The sequence below is a fragment of the Oryctolagus cuniculus genome, chromosome 5, assembly GCF_051225735.1.
Source record: "Oryctolagus cuniculus isolate XC-2025 breed Fujian yellow rabbit chromosome 5, ASM5122573v1, whole genome shotgun sequence".
NCBI classification, from domain to species: Eukaryota; Metazoa; Chordata; class Mammalia; order Lagomorpha; family Leporidae; genus Oryctolagus; species Oryctolagus cuniculus.
Window position 1 is genome coordinate 60,293,406 of NC_142871.1, and position 19,223 is coordinate 60,312,628.

Here is a 19,223-nt window from a genome sequence, read left to right on the forward strand (position 1 = left end):
GAGATCCTGGTGGAAAGAAGGGGCCGTCAAAAAAGGAGGTACCTTTCTCTGAAGGGAGGAGAGAACTTCTATGTTGACTATGGCCTTGTCTAAATAAGGTCAGAGTTTGTGACCTCAAGAGACTTCCATAGCCTTGGCAGCTCATGGCAAGGGCCTTGGGTGATTACTGACGTCATAAATAAGAGTGTCAATTGTTAAATCAATAACAGGAGGCACTGTGCACTTGCTCACCATGTAGGACCTCTATCCTTAATGTATTGTACTATGGAAATTAACGGTAAAATTAGTCTTCAAACAGTACCTTATACTTTGTGTGTCTGTGTGGGTGCAATCTGTTGAAATCTTTACTTAGTATATACTAAGTTGATCTGTATATAAAGATAATTAAAAGTGAATCTTAATGAAGAATGGAATGGGAGAGGGAGTAGGAGATGGGATAGTTTACAGGTGGAAGGGTGGTTATGGGGTTGAAAACTTCTATAATCCAAAAGTTGTACTTTCAAAATTTATATTTATTAAGTAAAAGTTTTCTATAAAAAAGAAGTTAGTTAGCATTGCAAGCAAATACTCAAATCCTCAAGCTGATTTGCTGCTATGGGCAACAGTGCCCTCCAGAAGTGCTGGTTCAAGTTTTAAGCAACTTGCAGGCTCCACTCTTAAAAAGAGTAAAATTTCTGAAAGGCAAACAGGAAGGTGTCTAACAGTTCTTGAAAAGCAACACAAAGAAACCAAGTCCTTACCTTACAAAAGAACTAGACATGAGCCCAATGAACCCAACGGCAGCACCCACGACGGCTGTTTTCCGACAACCAAATATGTCTGTGAAGACACTGACGATAGGGCAGCAAAAGAAAATCATCCCCATGGAGAGAGAACCTACCCATGCTGTAAAAGAGAGGGAAAAAGGACATGGTAAATGATATTTGTGCTTGTTCTACAGAATACAAAGTCTTAGTACTCAATTTCCTTAGCAAGGAAAGTAAACTCATATACTATGCAAATGATCATTTATTTTTTAAACACTTATTTATTGGAAAGGCAGAGTAACAGGGTAGGTGGGAGACAGCGAAACAGACAAAGAGACAGAGAGAGACAGAGATTTCTATCCACTGGTTCACTCCACAGGCTGGTGTCAGGAGACTGAAACTCCATCTGGTTCTTCCATATGGGTGGCAAGGACCCAAGCACTTGGGCCATCTTCCACTGCTTTCTCAAGCACAATTAGTAGGGAGCTGGATTGGAAACAGAGCAGGTGGGCCTCAAACTGGCACTCTGATATGAGATGACTGAGTCTTGAATGTCAGCTTACCCCAATGTGCCACAATGTCATTCCCCAAATTATCATTTCTTAATAAGTTGGTCCAAGGCCAGCTCTCTGCTGTGGCCAGGGAGTGCAGTGGAGGATGGCCCAGGTGCTTGGGCCCTGCACCCCATGGGAGACCAGGAAAAGCACCTGGCTCCTGGCTCCTGCCACCGGATCAGCGCGATGCGCCGGCCGCGGCGGCCATTGGAGGGTGAACCAACGGCAAAGGAAGACCTTTCTCTCTGTCTCTCTCTCACTGTCCACTCTGCCTGTCAAAAAAAATAAATAAATAAATAAAATAAGTTGGTCCAAATGGAGCTTTATCATAGTAACAATTTAATTTCATTATTTGTCTTATTACATCTTAAGTTATTTAAATTATATATATTCTTCAACTAGCCATCTCTATTTTTTTCCCTTACCAGAAAGAAAACTGTTACCTGAAAACAAAACACAGTGACAAGAATGCGCAAACAGGACCATCTTGATTTAGATGCTGGCGGTGGGAATTCAGAAATGAGCAGCAGGGAGAGGCTGACTGACCAAATAAGTTAGCACACAACCCAACCCAAAGTCTGCACAGCCGTCCAGAGTGTGGGTGTGCTTGACAAGAGTAAACAATTTTTTTTGTCTATTACAGTATATAAACTTTTCTTCAATCTGCAATAATTTAATCATATTGAGAAAAGGTTATTCATCTATCATGTTTAAGTAATAATCTAATATTAAAACAAGGCAAACTAGAAGAAAAACATCCTAACACCTATTTTTACATAAAAGCACTTTTACAATTAAGTAAAGTGCTGACACTAAATAGAATACTACATAGGGAAATTTAAAAGCATATAGTGAGGCAGCAGGTGATGGTTCAAGTATGTGGGTCCCTGTCACCCACATGGGAGACTCGGATTTTTAAAAAAAAAAAAAGATTTATTTTATTTATTTGAAAGAGTTACAGAGAGAGGGAGAGAGGGAGGGAGGGAGGGAGGGAGGTCTTCCATCTGCTGGTTCACTCCCCAGCCGGCCACAACAACTGGAGCTGCGCTGAACTGAAGCCAGGATCCAGGAGCTTCTTCTGGGTCTCCCACGTGGGTGCAGGGGCCCAAGGACTTGGACCACCTTCTACTGCTATCCCAGGCCATAGTAGAGAGCTGGATTGGAAGAGGAGCAGCCAGAACTAGAACAGGCACCCATATGGGATGCTGGCGCTTCAGGCCAGGGCTTTAATCTGCTGTGCCACAGCGCCTGCCCCGAGACCCAGATTAAGTTCTAGGCTCTTGGCTTTGGCTTGGTCCAGCCCTGGTTGTTATAGGCATATGGAGAGTGAACCAGAATAGACAGAAGAGATAGATCTCAGGGCTGGCACTGTGGCTTAGCAGGTGAAGCCGCTGCCTTGCGGTGCTGCTGTCCCATGTGGGCACTGGTTCGGGTCTCAGCTGCTCCTCTTATCTGGCTCTGCTGTAGCCTGGGAAGGTAGTGGAGATGAAGTCCTTGGGCCCCTGGAAGAAGCTCCTGGCTCCTGATCAGCCCAGCTCCGGCTGTTGCGGCCATCTGGAGAGTTAACCAATGGATGGAGGACCTCTCTCTCTCTGCCTCTGCCTCTCTTTAACTCTGCCTTTCAAATGGGTAAGTAAATCTTTAAAAAAAAAAAAAAAAAAGGTTCTCCTTCTCTCAACATCTTGCACACTGTTTTTCAAATAAAATGAAAAGAGAGAGAAAGAGAAGAAAAGAAAAAGAAATCCAGGAGCATCTACTTATATTGCATCTAAGTCAAGGTACTTTCAAGAAAGAAACACTTTTACATGGTAAAATGCGATAGATTTTATTTACTGCCATATCAAATATGAAAAATATAGAACAAGCACTAGCAGCAGAATATAGTGAACCAAAGCAAGCTGTCTGTTAGGAAGAAAAATATGGTAGTCCTTGAAGAACACAACACAATCAGGGTTGTTTCAAATATCAACAATATGCCAATTTTAACCCAAAGTTATAAGACATGCAAAGAAACCAATCAATATAAACTAAGTCTAGGGGCCAGCACTGTGGTGCAGAGGGTTAAAGCCCCAGTCTGTAGTGCTGGCATCCCATATAGGCGCCGGTTCAAGTCCTGGCTGTCCACTTCCTATCCAGCTCTCTGCTGTGGCCTGGGAAAGCAGCAGAAGATGGCCCAAGTCCTTGGGCCCCTGCACCCATGTGGGAGACCCAGAGGAGACTCCTGGCTTCAGATGGGCGTAGCTCCGGCCATTGTGGCCATCTGGGGAGTGAACCAGCGGATGGAAGACCTTTCTCTCTCTCTCTCTCTCTGCCTCTCTGTAACTCTGCCTTTCAAATAAATAATCTTTAAAAAATAATAAAAAATAAACTGAGTCTAAATGTACTGCTGAATTTGGCAATGATCTCAAAATCCCTTACAAATATGTGGGAAGAATTAGAGAATAATATTTTCCAAAGAATTAAAGGTAAAAAGTGGCCTTAATGAATAAACAAAGAATCTCAACAGTGAAATGGAAACTACAAAAGAATGGAAATATAGAAATTACATGTAGAACACCTTAGAAATGCATTCAACAAGCTCACTTAGCATACTGGAGATGAAACAGTCTGGGAACTTGAAAATAGAGAAATTGCCCAATCCAAAGATCAGAGGGAAAAACAGTAAACAAGATGAACAAAATGTTAGAGACCTGTGGGACAAAATTAAGAGGTCCAATATAAATATAACTGAAGTCTCAAAAGAGGAGACAAAGAGAAAGGAAAAAAAAGTATGTAACAAAATAATAGGCCAAAAAAATCACAAATTTTGTGGAAAAGTTTAACGTACAGATCCAAGAAATTCAAAGAACCCAGAGTAGGGTATATACTTAGAAGACAGTCCTAAGCCTGTCATAGCCAAACTGCAGAATGCCAAAAGACGATTCAGAAATAGGCCAAAGAAAACGGAAACACTACACCCAGGTAGAACAAGGATGCTAACGGCCAGCACCGTGGCTCAATGGGCTAATCCTCCACCTGCGGCGCCAGCACACTGGGTTCTAGTCCCAGTTGGGGCACCGGATTCTGTCCCGGTTGCCCCTCTTCCAGGCCAGCTCTCTGCTGTGGTCCGGGAGTGCAGTGGAGGATGGCCCAAGTGCTTGGGCGCTGCACCCGCATGGGAGACCAGGAGAAGCACCTGGCTCCTGGCTTCAGATCAGCACAGTGCACCGGCTACAGCACACCAGCCGCGGCGGCCACTGGAGGGTGAACCAACGGCAAAGGAAGACCTTTTTCTCTCTCTCTCTCTCTCTCACTGTCCACTCTGCCTGTTAAAAAAAAAACAACCAAACAAAGAACAAGGATGCTATCAACAGTTAGCCTCTTATCAAAAACAATGGGAAATGGAAGGTACTGGAACTGTCATATTCAAAAGGTGGAAGAGTAGAAAAGCCTAACTACCTAGACTTCAAAAGTGAAGGCAAAATAAGGATTGCTTTTAGATGATAAAAACTGAGAGAATATGTCACTGGGAGATATGGAATACAAAAGAAAGTTCTTCAGGGGAAGGGAAATAACACAAGTTGGCAAGTTGGGTACAAAGGAAGAATTAGCACACACACACAGACTAGACAGTACATACATATAACCCACACATACCACACATGCACACCACACACACACTCATCACAGACATACCACATACATACAATCACACCCATGCATGCCACACTCTTTCATCACACACACACATACACTCTTTCCTCATAATTTCTTCACAGAATTACTTTAAATTACTGTTTGAAGAAAAATTGTAACACTATATACACACACATACGAGTCACATCAAATAGTTTGTGGGAATGGAATTAGAATATGCATTTATTATGATGCAAAAATTTCTGAAATCCATGTGTAGTTTTTCATAATACTAATTTTTCCATGATTTTTTAAATTATATTTCCTTTGAATTCAACTTTGAAAAAATTTTTGCACCAAAATAAGCTTACCTTTTAATTTCCCACAAACTTTTTTTTTTTTTTTTTTTTTTGACAGGCAGAGTGCACAGTGAGAGAGAGAGAGACAGAGAGAAAGGTCTTCCTTTGCCGTTGGTTCACCCTCCAATGGCCGCCGCGGAGGCGTGCTGCGGCCGGCGCATCGCGCTGATCCGGTGGCAGGAGCCAGGAGCCAGGTGCTTTTCCTGGTCTCCCATGGGGTGCAGGGCCCAAGGACTTGGGCCATCCTCCACTGCACTCCCTGGCCACAGCAGAGAGCTGGCCTAGAAGAGGGGCAACCGGGACAGAATCCGGCGCCCCGACCGGGACTAGAACCCGGTGTGCCGGCGCCGCAAGGTGGAGGATTAGCCTAGTGAGCCACGGCGCCGGCCAATTTCCCACAAACTTTTTAAAGTATCCTCATATACTGTTGCAAAGCCCCTCCATTTTACCTGAAGCAATTTTATGTTAATTTAAAATAGAATGGAATAGCATAAAGATACATATGGTAATTGCTAGAGGAAACACTGAAAAATAACACAAAAGGATGTAGCTAGAAAACTAATGGGGGAATTAGAATTGATGCAGACAGGGAGAAAACAAAAAAACAGCAGGAAAGAAAAAAAAAAAAAAAGACGGATGAGACAAATAGAAAACAAGTAATAAAATGGCAGCCCCAAATATGACCACACCAACTGTTACATTAAGTAAAAACAAACTGAAGAGTCCAATCCAATGGCAAAGATGGTCTGGCTAGATTTAAAAAACAAAAAAGCAAGATGCATTATATCCTGTTAGAAGAGCTGCAGTTTCTTTTTTATTTTTTTAAGATTTATTCATTTGAGAGGCAGAGTGACAGTGACAGGGAGAGGTCTTCCATTCACTGGTTCACTCCCCAAATGGCCGTTAACACCTGGAGCTGGGCCCATCTGAAGCCAGAAGCTTCTTCTGGGTCTCCCACATGGTACAGGGACACAAGTATTTGTGAAGTAGACAGGCTAAAACCTGACCACAGGCTCATCAGATGGCGATGGCTGAATCTTGCTCACCGCAACCTTGGAGTCAGCCCAGGGGAAGTCCTGCAATGGAAGGGAGGTGCTACAGATGTGACCAGCAAGGACACTTGAAGAAGGACTGTCCTTTTTCCAGGCCCCCTCCCAGGGCATGTCCCCAGTCCAAAAGGATCAGCATTGGAGAAGGGACTGTCCTCTTCTCCAAAGGGAGAGGGGGTCTCCCGCTCCACTTATGGCTTCCTCTGAACAGTGATGGGACCTAGGGACCTTGAAGCCTCCTAAAGAGATTAACATCTCGCACCAAGAGCTGTAGGTGACCACTGAGGCTGCAGGTAAGCATGTTAATTTTTTAATTGACACAGGAGTCACTTACTCTGTGCTCACTTCCCATGCTGGACCACTTTCCCTTAAGAGCTGTACTGTTGTGGGGTCGATGGGAAGCCTCGATTCCAGAGATTTACCTTACCCTTAGTACATCAGATAGAAGATATACTGGTTGCACACCAGTTCTTAGTTATGCCAGAGTGCCCAACTCCCTTACTTGGAAGGGACTTATTATCGTCCCTCGGAGCCTCTTTAAGGTTAACTTCCCTGATACCTAAAACATTCATTATGATGCTGGCAACTACTGAAACAAGTCGTAGTCTAGATTATATCCCTGCTGAAATAAAGGAGAGAATAGATCCCTAAGTTTGGGATCAAGGAATTCCCGGGTGGGCCATAGAGGCCACACCCATCAAGGTTCTCTTAAAGGATAAGAATGCATTTCCTCATCAACGCCAGTACCCAATGAAGCCAGAAGCTAGAAAGGGACTCCAGCCCTTAATTAAAAAATTTCTCAAACATGGACTTTTGGTACCTTGTCAATCCCCCTGTAACACCCTCATCCTGCCAGTCTTAAAGCCAATGGAGAATATAGGATGGTCCAAGACCTTAGAGCGGTTAATGAGGCAGTTATTCCAATCCATCCCATTGTGCCAAATCCTTATACGATATCGACATAATGTCCCCAACAAACAATTATAGGTACCTTCTAGTCTTTATTGATGCTTTTACAAGATGGATAGAAGCCTTTCTGACTCGAACGGAGAAAGCACACGAGGTATCTAAGGCCTTGTTGAAAGACATCGTGCCATGCTTTGGACTCCCACGGTCTCTCCAGAGTGACAATGGACCTTCATTTATATCTAGAATAACGCAGCAGGTAGCCACTGCTCTAGAAATTTCTTACCACCTCCATACTTCTTGGAGGTCTCAGTCATCAGGTAAAGTTGAAAAGGCTAATCATAGCCTTAAAAGAATTCTGGCCAAGCTTTGCCAGGAGACCTCAGAAACGTGGCTCAAACTGTTGCCAATTACTCTTCTCAGGATGAGAATGGCACCTAAAACTGCCTTAAAGCTTAGCCCCTATGAGATACTCGAAGGAAGGCCTTTCCTCACCTCTGACATCCTCTTTGATTCAGAAGTGCAAGATCAAATAAAGTACATTATTAACTTAGGCCAGATACAAAAGGCTCTCGTAAAGTATGGCAACAAGGTCCTTCTGGCGCCAGACCCTGAGGCTCGTGAGCAGCCTATCTCCCCAGGGAACTTGGTCTTATTAAAGACCTGGAAGTAAGGTTTTCCCTCAGACTAGTTACAGCCCCAGTGGAAGAGGCCCTACCGAGTACTGCTGAGCATGCCTCCTTCAGTAAAATTACAGGGAGTTCCAAGCTGGGTACATTTGTCAAGGATTAAACCTCTACCTCTTGAGTCTCCACAGGTGGATCCAACAGATACATCTGCTTATTCCTGTGAGCCAATTGAAGATCTAAAATACCTCTTCAAGGCCGGCGCCACGGCTCACTAAGCTAATCCTCCACCTGAGGCGCCAGCACACCAGGTTCTAGTCCCGGTTGGGGCGCCAGATTCTATCCCAGTTGCTCCTCTTCCAGGCCAGCTCTCTGCTATGGCCCGGGAGTGCAGTGGAGGATGGCCCAGGTCTTTGGGCCCTGCACCCGCATGGGAGACCAGGAGAAACACCTGGTTCTTGGCTTTGAATCAGCAAGGTGCGCTGGCTGCAGCAGCCATTGGGGGGTGAACCAACAGAAAAGGAAGACCTTTCTCTCTCTCTCACTGTCTACTCTGTCAAAAAAATAAATAAATAAAAATACCTCTTCAAAAGGCAGAAAGATAAGTAGAACTCTTGTCCTAGCCACGTCAAAATGTTGCAATTCAGTGCCCACCTGATGTACATACCTCTTTTGATTCTTTCTGGGTGCTATTATTGGCAGAAGGACTCCTTAGTGGGTTCCTCAGCGGTAAAGAGGGACAGCCCAGAAGAGTTTTACGAAACCGACTTTAAGAACCTGACCTTAGCTCTGGGTAATCTGGCCTACACTTCAGGATGGCTTCTACAGCAAGCTCTGATTTCAGTAGACTCCCTGTCCAGGGTAGTTATGGACAATAGACAGGCCCTAGAGTTCATGTTAATAGAACAAGGGGGCATGTGTGCAGTGCTCAACGGGATCTGCCACCTTTACTCAAATAATAGTATGTTCCCAGAAAAGGACATCAAAGCCCTCCATGCTCAAGTTAAATGGTTTTACAGTTTGCATATGGGTAATCTCTCACCACCTACTGTCTGGGAGATGGCTAGACATGTTTTTTTTTTCCATTTTAAGGGGCACACCAGTTGCACTTGGGGTTATTCCAATCTTGCTCATGGTGATTTACAAACTTGTAAGTTTCAGAACCCAGCAACTTCTGAGAATAATGATGACCATGCAGGGGACACAGATGATGGCGGTGACTGAAAGAGCTCCAGCTCGTGAAGTGAACTCATTAGATGAGATAGGCAGACTTCTGGACCGAGAACAGGCAGGGTCTGCACCCCTAATAAGCAGGAAGCAGCTACAGAAGATGGTGACTCGACGCCCATAAACATCCCCTTAAGATTAAGATCTGGAGTCTCTGAGGGGGGAATGAAGTAGACAGACTAAAACTGATTAGGTTTATGAGCTGGAAGACCACGCCTTTGCCACACCCCTGTGTGACCTCACACCCTACCTGATACCCTCACCATTCCCCCGTGTGACATCATGCTCTACCTGACCATACCTGAGCACCCACCTGCCCACAAGCCACTCCCCTGTGAAAAATATATAAAAGGCAAGGAGCAGCTCTGCTTTGCTGCTGGTGATGAGTGGTGGGTAGCAGCTCAAGGCGCTTGCTGCACGTGGCTTTTGGCCTGCTCTCTGCTTGGTATGGACGCTACCCTAGTTTCCAGATTGTCCCCTCTTTAAACTGAACTAAAGCCCTCACTTTCCTATGCACCCTTCACACTAATGTACCATGTACCTGGTTTATGGATGCTGGTATTTAGAATTCTTCTCTAAATATTAGGCAAGAACCCTCTCAGGCTTATTAATATTGGGGATTTATTAATAAGCATATGGTGATATCATATGGCACCCCAAATTCCAGTAGCATATGTGGCATCCCAGATGGCGCTTCTGGGGAACTTTAAGGGGCCACATTTTCGTATAGATTTTAGGGGGTCATTCCCGATATCATTTGGGCCATCCTCCACTGCTTTCCCAGGCCATTAGCAGGGAGCTGGATCAAAAGTGGAGCAGCCAGGACTTGAACTGGCACCCATATGGAATGCTGGTGCTGCCAGCAGAGGCTTAACCTATTCTGCCACAGTGCCGGCCCCGAGATGCAGTTTCAATACAGAGACACAAATGAATTTAAAATAAAAATATGAGAAAACATAGCTCAAGTAAATATTAGCCCTAAGGAGGCTGGCATAACCCCAATAATATTCAGAGGACAAGGACATCAGACAAGAAGTGTTACTAGAAACAAAGAGGAATATTTCATCATGGTAAAAATGGCAAGGGATCAGGAAGCTCTAACAACTGTAAACACACACACGCCTAATAACAGAATTTCAGAAACACAGGAAGTAATGACATTTGACCCCTACCTCACTCCATACTAAAAAACTGACCTCAAAATAGACACTGGACCCTAAATGTGAAATGAAAATCTTTAAACTTCTAAAGAAAACAATGAAGAAAATATTTGTGATTTTTGGCATGGATTCATTAGGTGCAACATCAGAAACACAGTCCATACAAAAAAAAAAAAATTCACAAGCTAACTTCATCAAAACTAAAAACTTCCCTTTGAAAGACAATTTTAAGAGAATGAAAACACAAACCACAAACTGGGAGAAAAGCTATGCAAATTACATACCTGGTACCAAGCTTCAATCCAGATTAATACAGAATGCTAGAGGATGAAAGGGGTAAGGGAAGGGCTAGAAAGAGGTTGGATAATGGGCACCAGACAAGCTCACAGTGGGGTGAGTATAGTTTGCAACACCCTATTATACATTTTATGAACAAACAGAAGAGCTAGAAGGCTACAGAATTAAGACAAGCAGAGGGAAATGTTATCAATTTGATTTGATCAGTACACATTGTGTGCATTTGTTGAAATTTCACACTGTACTCCATAGATGTGCATAATTACTACATGATAAGCAATCTTTTTAAAAATGTGTTTAAAGAGTGGTTGATATTGTGGTACAGTGGGTAAAGCCACTGCTTGTGATGCCAGCATCCATTAGGGACACTGGTTCAAGTCCTGACTGTTCCACTTCTGATCCAGCTCCCTGTTAATGCACCTGAGAAATCAGCAGAAGATGGCTCAAGTCCTTGGGCCCCTGCACCCACATGAGAGACAAAAATAAAGCTACTGGCTCCTGGCTTCGGCCTGGACCAGCCTGGCCATTGTGGCCATTTGGGAAGTAAACCACTGGATGGAAGAGATCTCTCTCTTTCTCTCTCTGTACTCTACCTTTCAATTAAGTTTAAAATCTTTAAAATAGTAACTGAATAAACAAATCATGCTGCATCGTATAATGGAATATTTACTACCCAACAATAAACAGGAATGAATTATTGATAATCACAACATAGATAATATCAAAGTAATTATGTTCAATAAAAGAATCCAAACTAAAAAGGAGTATATACAGTATGATTCTATTTATACAAATACAAATTAATCTATAGTGACAGGAGAATTTCAGTGTTTGGTGAGGAGAAGAGAGGCATTACCAAAGAGAATAATGAGACTTCTGGAAGGCAATGGACACGTTCATTACCTTGACCGTGTTTGACCATGATCATGGTTTCACTGGTGGTGACATGTGTCAAAACTCATCAAAATTTAGACCTTAAACATGCAGTCTGTTTTATGATGGTACTTAAAAAACTTGTGTGGGAAATTGGATTTGAAAATTAAGATTACTTTCAGCACAAAAATTTTGAAATCTATAGTTTTTTCATAATATTTCCACAAACTTTTTTTAAGTACACTGGTATATGTCAATTATACCTCAATAAGCCTAATTAAAAAAAGAAATGAATCTAGGTTGAAAATTAACAAAAAATGGATGTAAACACAAACACATCAAATAAAAAAGGACAGAACTAAAGGGAGAAAAAGACAAATCCAACAATCATAGCTGTGCATTTTAACACACTTGTCTTTGTACTGAATAAGACACACAGAACTAGTAAGAAAGAATAAAAATAAAAGCCTGGATGATGATCTTAATCCAGTTGACATTTAAACACTACACCCAACAACAATCACAGAAAATTCTTTGCTCAGTCAGGGAAGTTGTTAATCACTGATCAGGGTCGAATGGGGACAGAGGAGAGAACTAGCGTTTCTGGAATAGCTCCTAATCCACAGAAAGGGCCTGGCACAAAACGTCATTAGATCCTCAGGCAAACCTATGAGTTATTATCCTCATTTTAAAGATGCCAAAAAGAGATTCAAGGTGTTAAAGTAACTTTCCAAGACTACACAATGTTGATGGGATTCAAACTAAACATTTCAGCTGTTACCAGGAATAAGAAGACACACACAAAAGTCACTTATTCAGAAAAAATCCACCATGCTTGATGTTACTGATAGATGTTCTGCCCCAGAAAAGCTCACAATCCAGCTAAAATAGGACAAAATCCAGATCTCGATCAAGATGACAAAGTCAATTCACAATTCCATGCATCATCCTCTGTTCAAACACAAAATAACAAGTTAGAAAAAAAAATATATATATATATATATGTGATGTTAAAAAATAAAAGCCTGGGCTGGTGCTGCGGCTCACTAGGCTAATCCTCCACCTGCGGAGCCGGTACCCCAGGTTCTAGTCCCGGTTGGGGCACCGGATTCTGTCCCGGTTACTCCTCTTCCAGTCCAGCTCTCTGCTGTGGCCCAGGAAGGCAGTGGAAAATGGCCCAAGTGCTTGGGCCCTGCACCTGCATGGGAGACCAGGGGGAAGCACCTGGCTCCTGGCTTTGGATTGGCACAGCGCGCTGGCCTTAGCAGCCATTTCGGGGGTGAACCAATGGAAAAAGGAAGACCTTTCTCTCTGGGTTTCTCTCTCTCACTAACTCCGCCTGTCAAAAATAAAAAATAAAAAAATATAAAAAATAAAAGCCTGTCCATAGCTGAACTACAAAAAGATATGATCTGGGCTGGCTCCCATTCTGGACTCTTGGTCTAGAAGCAAGCACCAGCATCAGTAAAAAGCAAGAGTACTCTGTGGGGGCCCGCACTGTGGCTTAGTGGGAAAAGCCACTGCCTGCAGTGCCAGCATCCCATATGAGCACTGGTTCAAGTCCCGGCTGCTCCACTTCTGATCCAGCTCTCAGCTATGGCCTGGGAAAGTAGTGGAAGATGGTCTAAGTCCTTGGGCCTCTGCACCCACGTGGGAGACCTGGAAGAAGCTCCTGGCTTCAAATCAGTGCAGCTCCAGCCGTTGCAGTCACTTGGGGAGTGAACCAGCAGATGGAAGACCTCTCTCTCCCTACCTCTGCCTCTCTAACTTCACCTTTCAAAGGAATAAATAAATAAATCTTAAAAAAAAAAAAAAAAAAAAGTACTCCCTGGAAGACAGAAACAGAACCAAGCTGAGCCAGAGCTGGAACTCCCCCACTCCCCATGAAAGCAGACTAGAAGTCAGAAGAATGGACATAGTGACTTTTTTTTTTTCTTTTCTTTTTTTAAAGACTATTTATTTGAAAGAGGAGAGAGAGAGAGAGAGAGCGCGTGCCATAATGGCCAGGAGCTAGGCTTTTCTGAAACCAGGAGCTCTCTCCAGGTCTCCCACATGGGTGGCAGGGGCCCAAGGACATTGGTCATTGCTAAAATGCCAGGCACTTTAGCAGGGAGCTGGATTGGAAGAGGAGCAGCAGAGACTTGAATCGCCACCCATATGGGAAGCTGGCATTGCAGGCCATGGCTTTAACAGCTATACCAAAGCACCAGCCCTGCAACTAATTTCTACACAATGGAGGTACAGGCATTTGGTCTACCAGTCAAGTTGCCACAGGGACAATTGTGTCTGATGCCTGGTTCCACTCCTGATTCTAGATTCTTGCTAATGAAAACCCTGGGAGGTAGCAGTGCTGGCTCAAACAGTTGGGTTCCTGCTATCTACATGGAGACCTGGATTGAGTTCCTAGCTCCTGGCTTCAGCTGCTGGCCCAGGGCCTTTGCAAGCCTTTGGAGAGTAAAACCAACAGATGTGAGCACTCTCTGCCCTTCTCTGCCCCTCTCCACCCCATCAAATAAAAAAATCAAAATTTTAAAAGGAAAAGTGTAAAGAAGTTTCAAATTTTGGTCATGTTGAGATAAAACTTTGGTTTTAGGACATGAGGTTTTGAGAAATCAGAGATACAAGCCAGCCAGTCCATATCAGTTTAATCACAGAATATAACCTCAGACTACTGTAGTTTTGAGGCAGATCTGTGCCACGGTGAGTGTCATAACTAGGATCCTAACTGCCAGAATCTACGAACTTGTAACCAGAAACAATGCCTTTATTATTTGCAGGCATCATAAAATGCTATCAATATATAGAAATGGGGATAGGGAAAGGACAGAAAGCTCTTCTACTGTATTTTTATTTGATGTTTCAAAAGAAGTGTTAGTATGTGAAGAGAAACTATCTAGAGCAGTGGAAACATGGGATTTTAAGACTCCAATTTTGCAAAGTCATTTCTCTTGTTTTAAAATAAGCTATACAATGAAAGGAGTTGGAAACTGTTTCCCCTGTTCTCAACACTTTTCATGGTGCAACTATTCTGCCCCCTCTGGAATAACCTTTTGAGGATCTGAAAGCTAACTTTAATATCTTCTTTATTATTTAATAAAAATCTAGGAATGACATAACAAATGCATTTTCCTTATATCTACTACCTAATACTCAGATTCTGATATTTCTTCATTCTTAAAAAGATGTAAACATCACAGACTCAACAGCGTTCCCCTGTATATATCCTTCTCCATTCCTGACTCCCCATATCATAACCTTCCCAGAAGCAATCAATAACCTGAATTTGTTCTAATTCCCATGGTTTTAAGATTTATTTATTTATTTGAAAGTTAGAGTTACACAGAAGGAGAGAGAGAAAGGACTTCTATTCGCTGGTTCACTCCCGAATTGGCCGCAACAGCCGGAGCTGCGCTGATCCGAAGCCAGGAGCTTCTTTAGGGCCTCCCACGTGGGTGCAGGGGTCTAAGGACTTGGACCACCTTCTACTGCTTTCCCAGGCCATAGCAGAGAGCCGGACTGGAAGTGGAGCAGCCGGGTCTCAAACCGGTGCCCATATGGGATGCTGGCACTGCAGGCAGAGGCTTTACCCACCACACCTAGTACCAGCAGCCCCATCATGTTTTATGCTGTGATTACATACTGTGAATTCATATTCCAATGTTTGTCAATACCAGTGGATATTTAGGTTGTTTCCACATTTTTGCTATTTCAGATGATGTGTCAGCAAACACTTTTATTTATGTCTCTTTGTGCACATGTACAAAGTTTCCCTGGAATACATACCCAGAAACATAACTGCTAGCATATGGGTTATGCATACCTGCAGATTGTCCACGTGTTGCTCCTCTAACTTGGTGTACAAGAGTTCCCATTTCCCTGATGCCTAAAACTTGTAGTGGAGCCAGTGCTATGGCGTAGTGGGCAAAGCCACAGCCTGCAACTCCAGCATGCCATATGGGCATCAGTTCATGTCCCTGCTGATCTACTTCAACTTCCTGCTAATGGCCTGGGAAAAGCAGTGGAAGATGGACCAAGTGTTTCGGCCCCTGCCACCCATGTGGGAGACCTGGAAGAAGCTCCTAGTTCCTGGTTTTGGCCTGGTCTAGCCTGGGCAAAACCAGTGGACCAACGATTCATTCATTTCTCTCTCTCTCTCTCTCTCTCTCTCTCTCAATCTGTGTGTGTGTGTGTTCCTCTCTTTCAAGTAAAAATAAATAAATAGAAATGAATAATGTTATGGTTAGGCTTCTGGCCATTAGGCTTTCTCCTCTGTATATTTCCTCCCAACTCTTTTGCCCAATTTTCTGTTGAACTATCTTCTTACTGATTTATAGGCTATTTAAATATTCACTCTTAGATTAGGCCAGAAATAGAATCTATGAACTTGGATCAGATCATCCTGGCCCTGGTGGAACTACTTTCAGAGCTGTCTCTTGAAGTCATAACCTCACTTTTGTGAAGAAAAATTTAGAGAAACTGCTAGATGAAATCTATTATTGCATTTACCACAACAGCAATGCAAGGCTCATCCACTACTCAGTGCTTCCTACAAGAAGCTAACGAGCAGGGATTGGCACATCCAATTAAGCTCCCATATTGGAGTGCCAGTTGGAGTACTGGCTACTCTGCTTCTGATCCAGCTCTTCACTAATGCACCTGGGAAAGCACCTGAAGATGGCCTAATTAGGGCCCTGCCACCCACATGAGAGACTTGGATGGAGTTCTTGGCTCCTGGCTTCAGCCCAGCCTAGCCCTGGCTGTTGAGCCATTTGGGTAATGAACTAGCAAATAGATCAGTCTTTTGTCTCTCTCGGCTGCTTTGTCTTTAAAATAAATAAATAAATATTTTTTAAGAAAAAGGAAGCCAAGGGTTAGAAAACAATTTGTTTCTTTGAGTAACAGGTACATTTTGTTCTCTTCAACTGGATCCACCATGATTTTATTTTCATTTTGGTTGCCAGGAAACTGAGAGTCAATTAGTGGTTGGATTATAACAACTATATAGACCCTGACAGTTTATGCTTTAGGTATTATTTCCCCCCTGGTCTGAAACAACACATTCCATGTCATATTTTCAATTGTTGCCAATTTCTTATTTTCTACTCCAACCTTACCATTTTATTTGTGCAATGTTTTATGTTCTGAAAACCACTTAAATCCTTTGTGGAATGAGGTGGCATAAATTAATAAACATGTAATCCTATTACTACTATAGTTTAATCTTTGGGTTAATAATAAGATTAATGGCCTATAGTGAGAAACTAGTGAAGAGGAAAACTTTTGTGTGAAGTTCTTACAAGATATTGAAAAATATTCTCCAATATGGAGAACAAGTAATCAACTGTTCTTCACTTGAACATCATTTCGTCTAAGACTCTATGACTTGAGTTTAAATTCTGAACCATAAAAAAAAAAAAACTTTCTAATTAGATCCTGTTCCAACACCCATTTTCTCTACAGCCATTTCTCTGTACCTCCTCTCACCCATGTGGGAACCATGTGGCGGAAGCTAGATCAAGAATTAAAAATCATTACCAATAACAACAGGAACACATACCAAAAAAAAAAAAAAAAGCACTCAACAAGCTATTTATAAGGAGAAAGGAAAACTACTGATTATCTGCCATGTGGCAGATGATACGTAGGGCACATTATATAAGAGTACTTCAGAAAGTCTGTGGAAAATGAAATTATCCTGGATCAAAAAAAAATTAAAACTCACATATACAAGGGTCTCTTCAAAAAGTTCATGAAAGTTCCAGGGTTGTGGCTCAGCAGGTAAAGCTACCAAAAATGCTGGCACCCCATGCCAGAGCACTGGTTCTAGTTCTGGCTGTTCCACTTCTGATCCAGCTCTCTGCTGATAATGTGCCTGGGAAGACAGTGGAAAATTTTCTCTCTCTCTCTCCCCCTCTCCCTCTCAAAATAAATAAATAAATATCAAATCTCTAAAAAAAAACCATGAAAAATGAGTATTATGAAAAAATTATGCATGGATTTCAAAAGTTTTCCACCAAGATAAACTTATCCTTTAATTCTACTTTTCCACAAACTTTTTGAAGCCAGTTGTGTATACTGTTTCATTCAATATTTGAAGCAACCCCAGTTGAAGTAACCAAAGCTCAGAGTTTAAATGATTTCCCTACTTTAGCCATTTCAGTAGAAGCATCTAGATTTACACCCCAGACTGGCCCAAAACCCTGCTATCCATTCTATCACTCCTTTCAAACAACCTTTTAACCTCTCGTCAGTGCACCTGATCTGAGGAACCTTTTAAAGATGAGAGAACAATTTAGTGATTTTTTTCAACAGAATTAAGGACCCAACAAGGCTACTTAAAATGCCTTTCTTTGGAGGCATTGACAATCAGTGCCACTCACTGTCACTGATCCAAAGTTCCTGATCTGTGCATCTTTTTTACACACACAAAGATCTCTCTAAATCCAAGTCTCTCAAATGTCACCATCATGTCTTATATATGGGTCTCCCTCTTCTTTTCTTCTTATCATAGTAGATATACAGAAAGTCTCAAATGAATGGAGACACTCGATCTTTGAAGGGAAGCTACTGTTGGATATGAAATACCTAACCTCTTTACCTTTCTCAAAGAGGAATGGAAACAAATCTACCTCCTCTGTCCATAGTAAGACATTCCCTTCCTGCCAAAATTTAGGTATTAGATTGCATGCCAAATGTTCTCCAAAGGCCTGTGTCCCCAAAGTCTTATGTTAATGGCACCAAGAGGGTAGAAACTGGATCTAATTAAGGAGTTCAAAGGGAGAACCTTTGGGAAGTGATTAGATTGGATTAGGTTGTAGCATAGAGCGCCCATTATCGAATCAAGGGAGCTTTATAAGGAGAGACATAGACACAAGCACTTCTGCTGGCCATATGATGCTCTGCCAGCAACCATGCCATAACTGGAGGCTGAACAAATGGGGCGGGCTTCATCTGGATTGTGAACCTCCAAAACTGAGGACCAGAATAAATCTCTTTCCTTCATACGTATCTTCATTTACCCAAAGAACATTTATTGAGTCATAGACTCTGCTGGGCTCTGGGGATGCTGGGTCCTTAATCTCAAGAAGCTCTTATTCAAAACAGACAAGGACAGAGCCACAAACAGTATGATGACTGATTATGGTATACACTGCATATTAGAGGCCTAAGTCTGCCAGGGAAGGGGCAGTGAGCCACTGTGGGGAGCAACCCGGACTAGACTAAGTTACTGGAATTAAGACTTATTCTATGCATCTGCTTTCCCACAATATGGTGCTGAGAAGGGAGAAGCAGCTTCTACACAGCTGCCTCCAGTTCAACCAATAAACTGTAGGACCTGCTCCTGATTGGAGGAGAGCAGCGTACTCGGCGTGTGGGCAGCCGAGTTGGGATTGGCGGAAGAGGACTATAAAGGAGGAGAGAGACAACATGCACCAGGAACATCTAAGGGGAACATCTATCTGAGTAACACCTGTGCAGCCCCTGAGAGAGCCGGCCAGCGGTATGCCGCTCCCCCGCGGAAGTGGGGAAAGTGGCTAGGGGGAACCGCCCTTCCACGGAGGTGGAAGGGTCGGTAGCCAACCCGGGAAGAACCAGCAGCAAACCCGGGGAGGGCCGAGCAGACGAAAGAGCAGCGCAGGGTCCTGTGTCGTTCCTCCACGAAGACGGGGAGCGACACAATGGTGCCGTGACTCGGATATGAAGCCTAGGCAGGGTTTAGTGTCGTTCCTCCATGAAGAGGGGGAGCGACAAGCCACTCTTTTCTCAAGCTAACACCTAACCTGTCTTGAAGGTTGAATAGGCTTTAATCA

The 19,223-nt window shown here is 43.0% G+C and overlaps 1 protein-coding gene across 4 annotated transcripts in view; it reads right to left on the minus strand.

Annotated features, from left to right (window-relative positions):
- The window catches only part of SLC16A10 (solute carrier family 16 member 10), a 141,404-nt gene that overhangs the window by 51,985 nt on the left and 70,196 nt on the right, over positions 1-19,223 (minus strand). For all 4 annotated transcript variants that reach the window (XR_016234549.1, XR_007923205.3, XM_002714902.6 and 1 more), the window contains exon 2: positions 741-885. Coding sequence is in view for 2 of the 4 variants with exons in the window: in XM_002714902.6 (XP_002714948.1) it covers positions 741-885 (145 nt within the window). In the remaining 2 variants the exon portion in view is untranslated. The remainder of the gene's footprint in view (positions 1-740; positions 886-19,223) is intronic.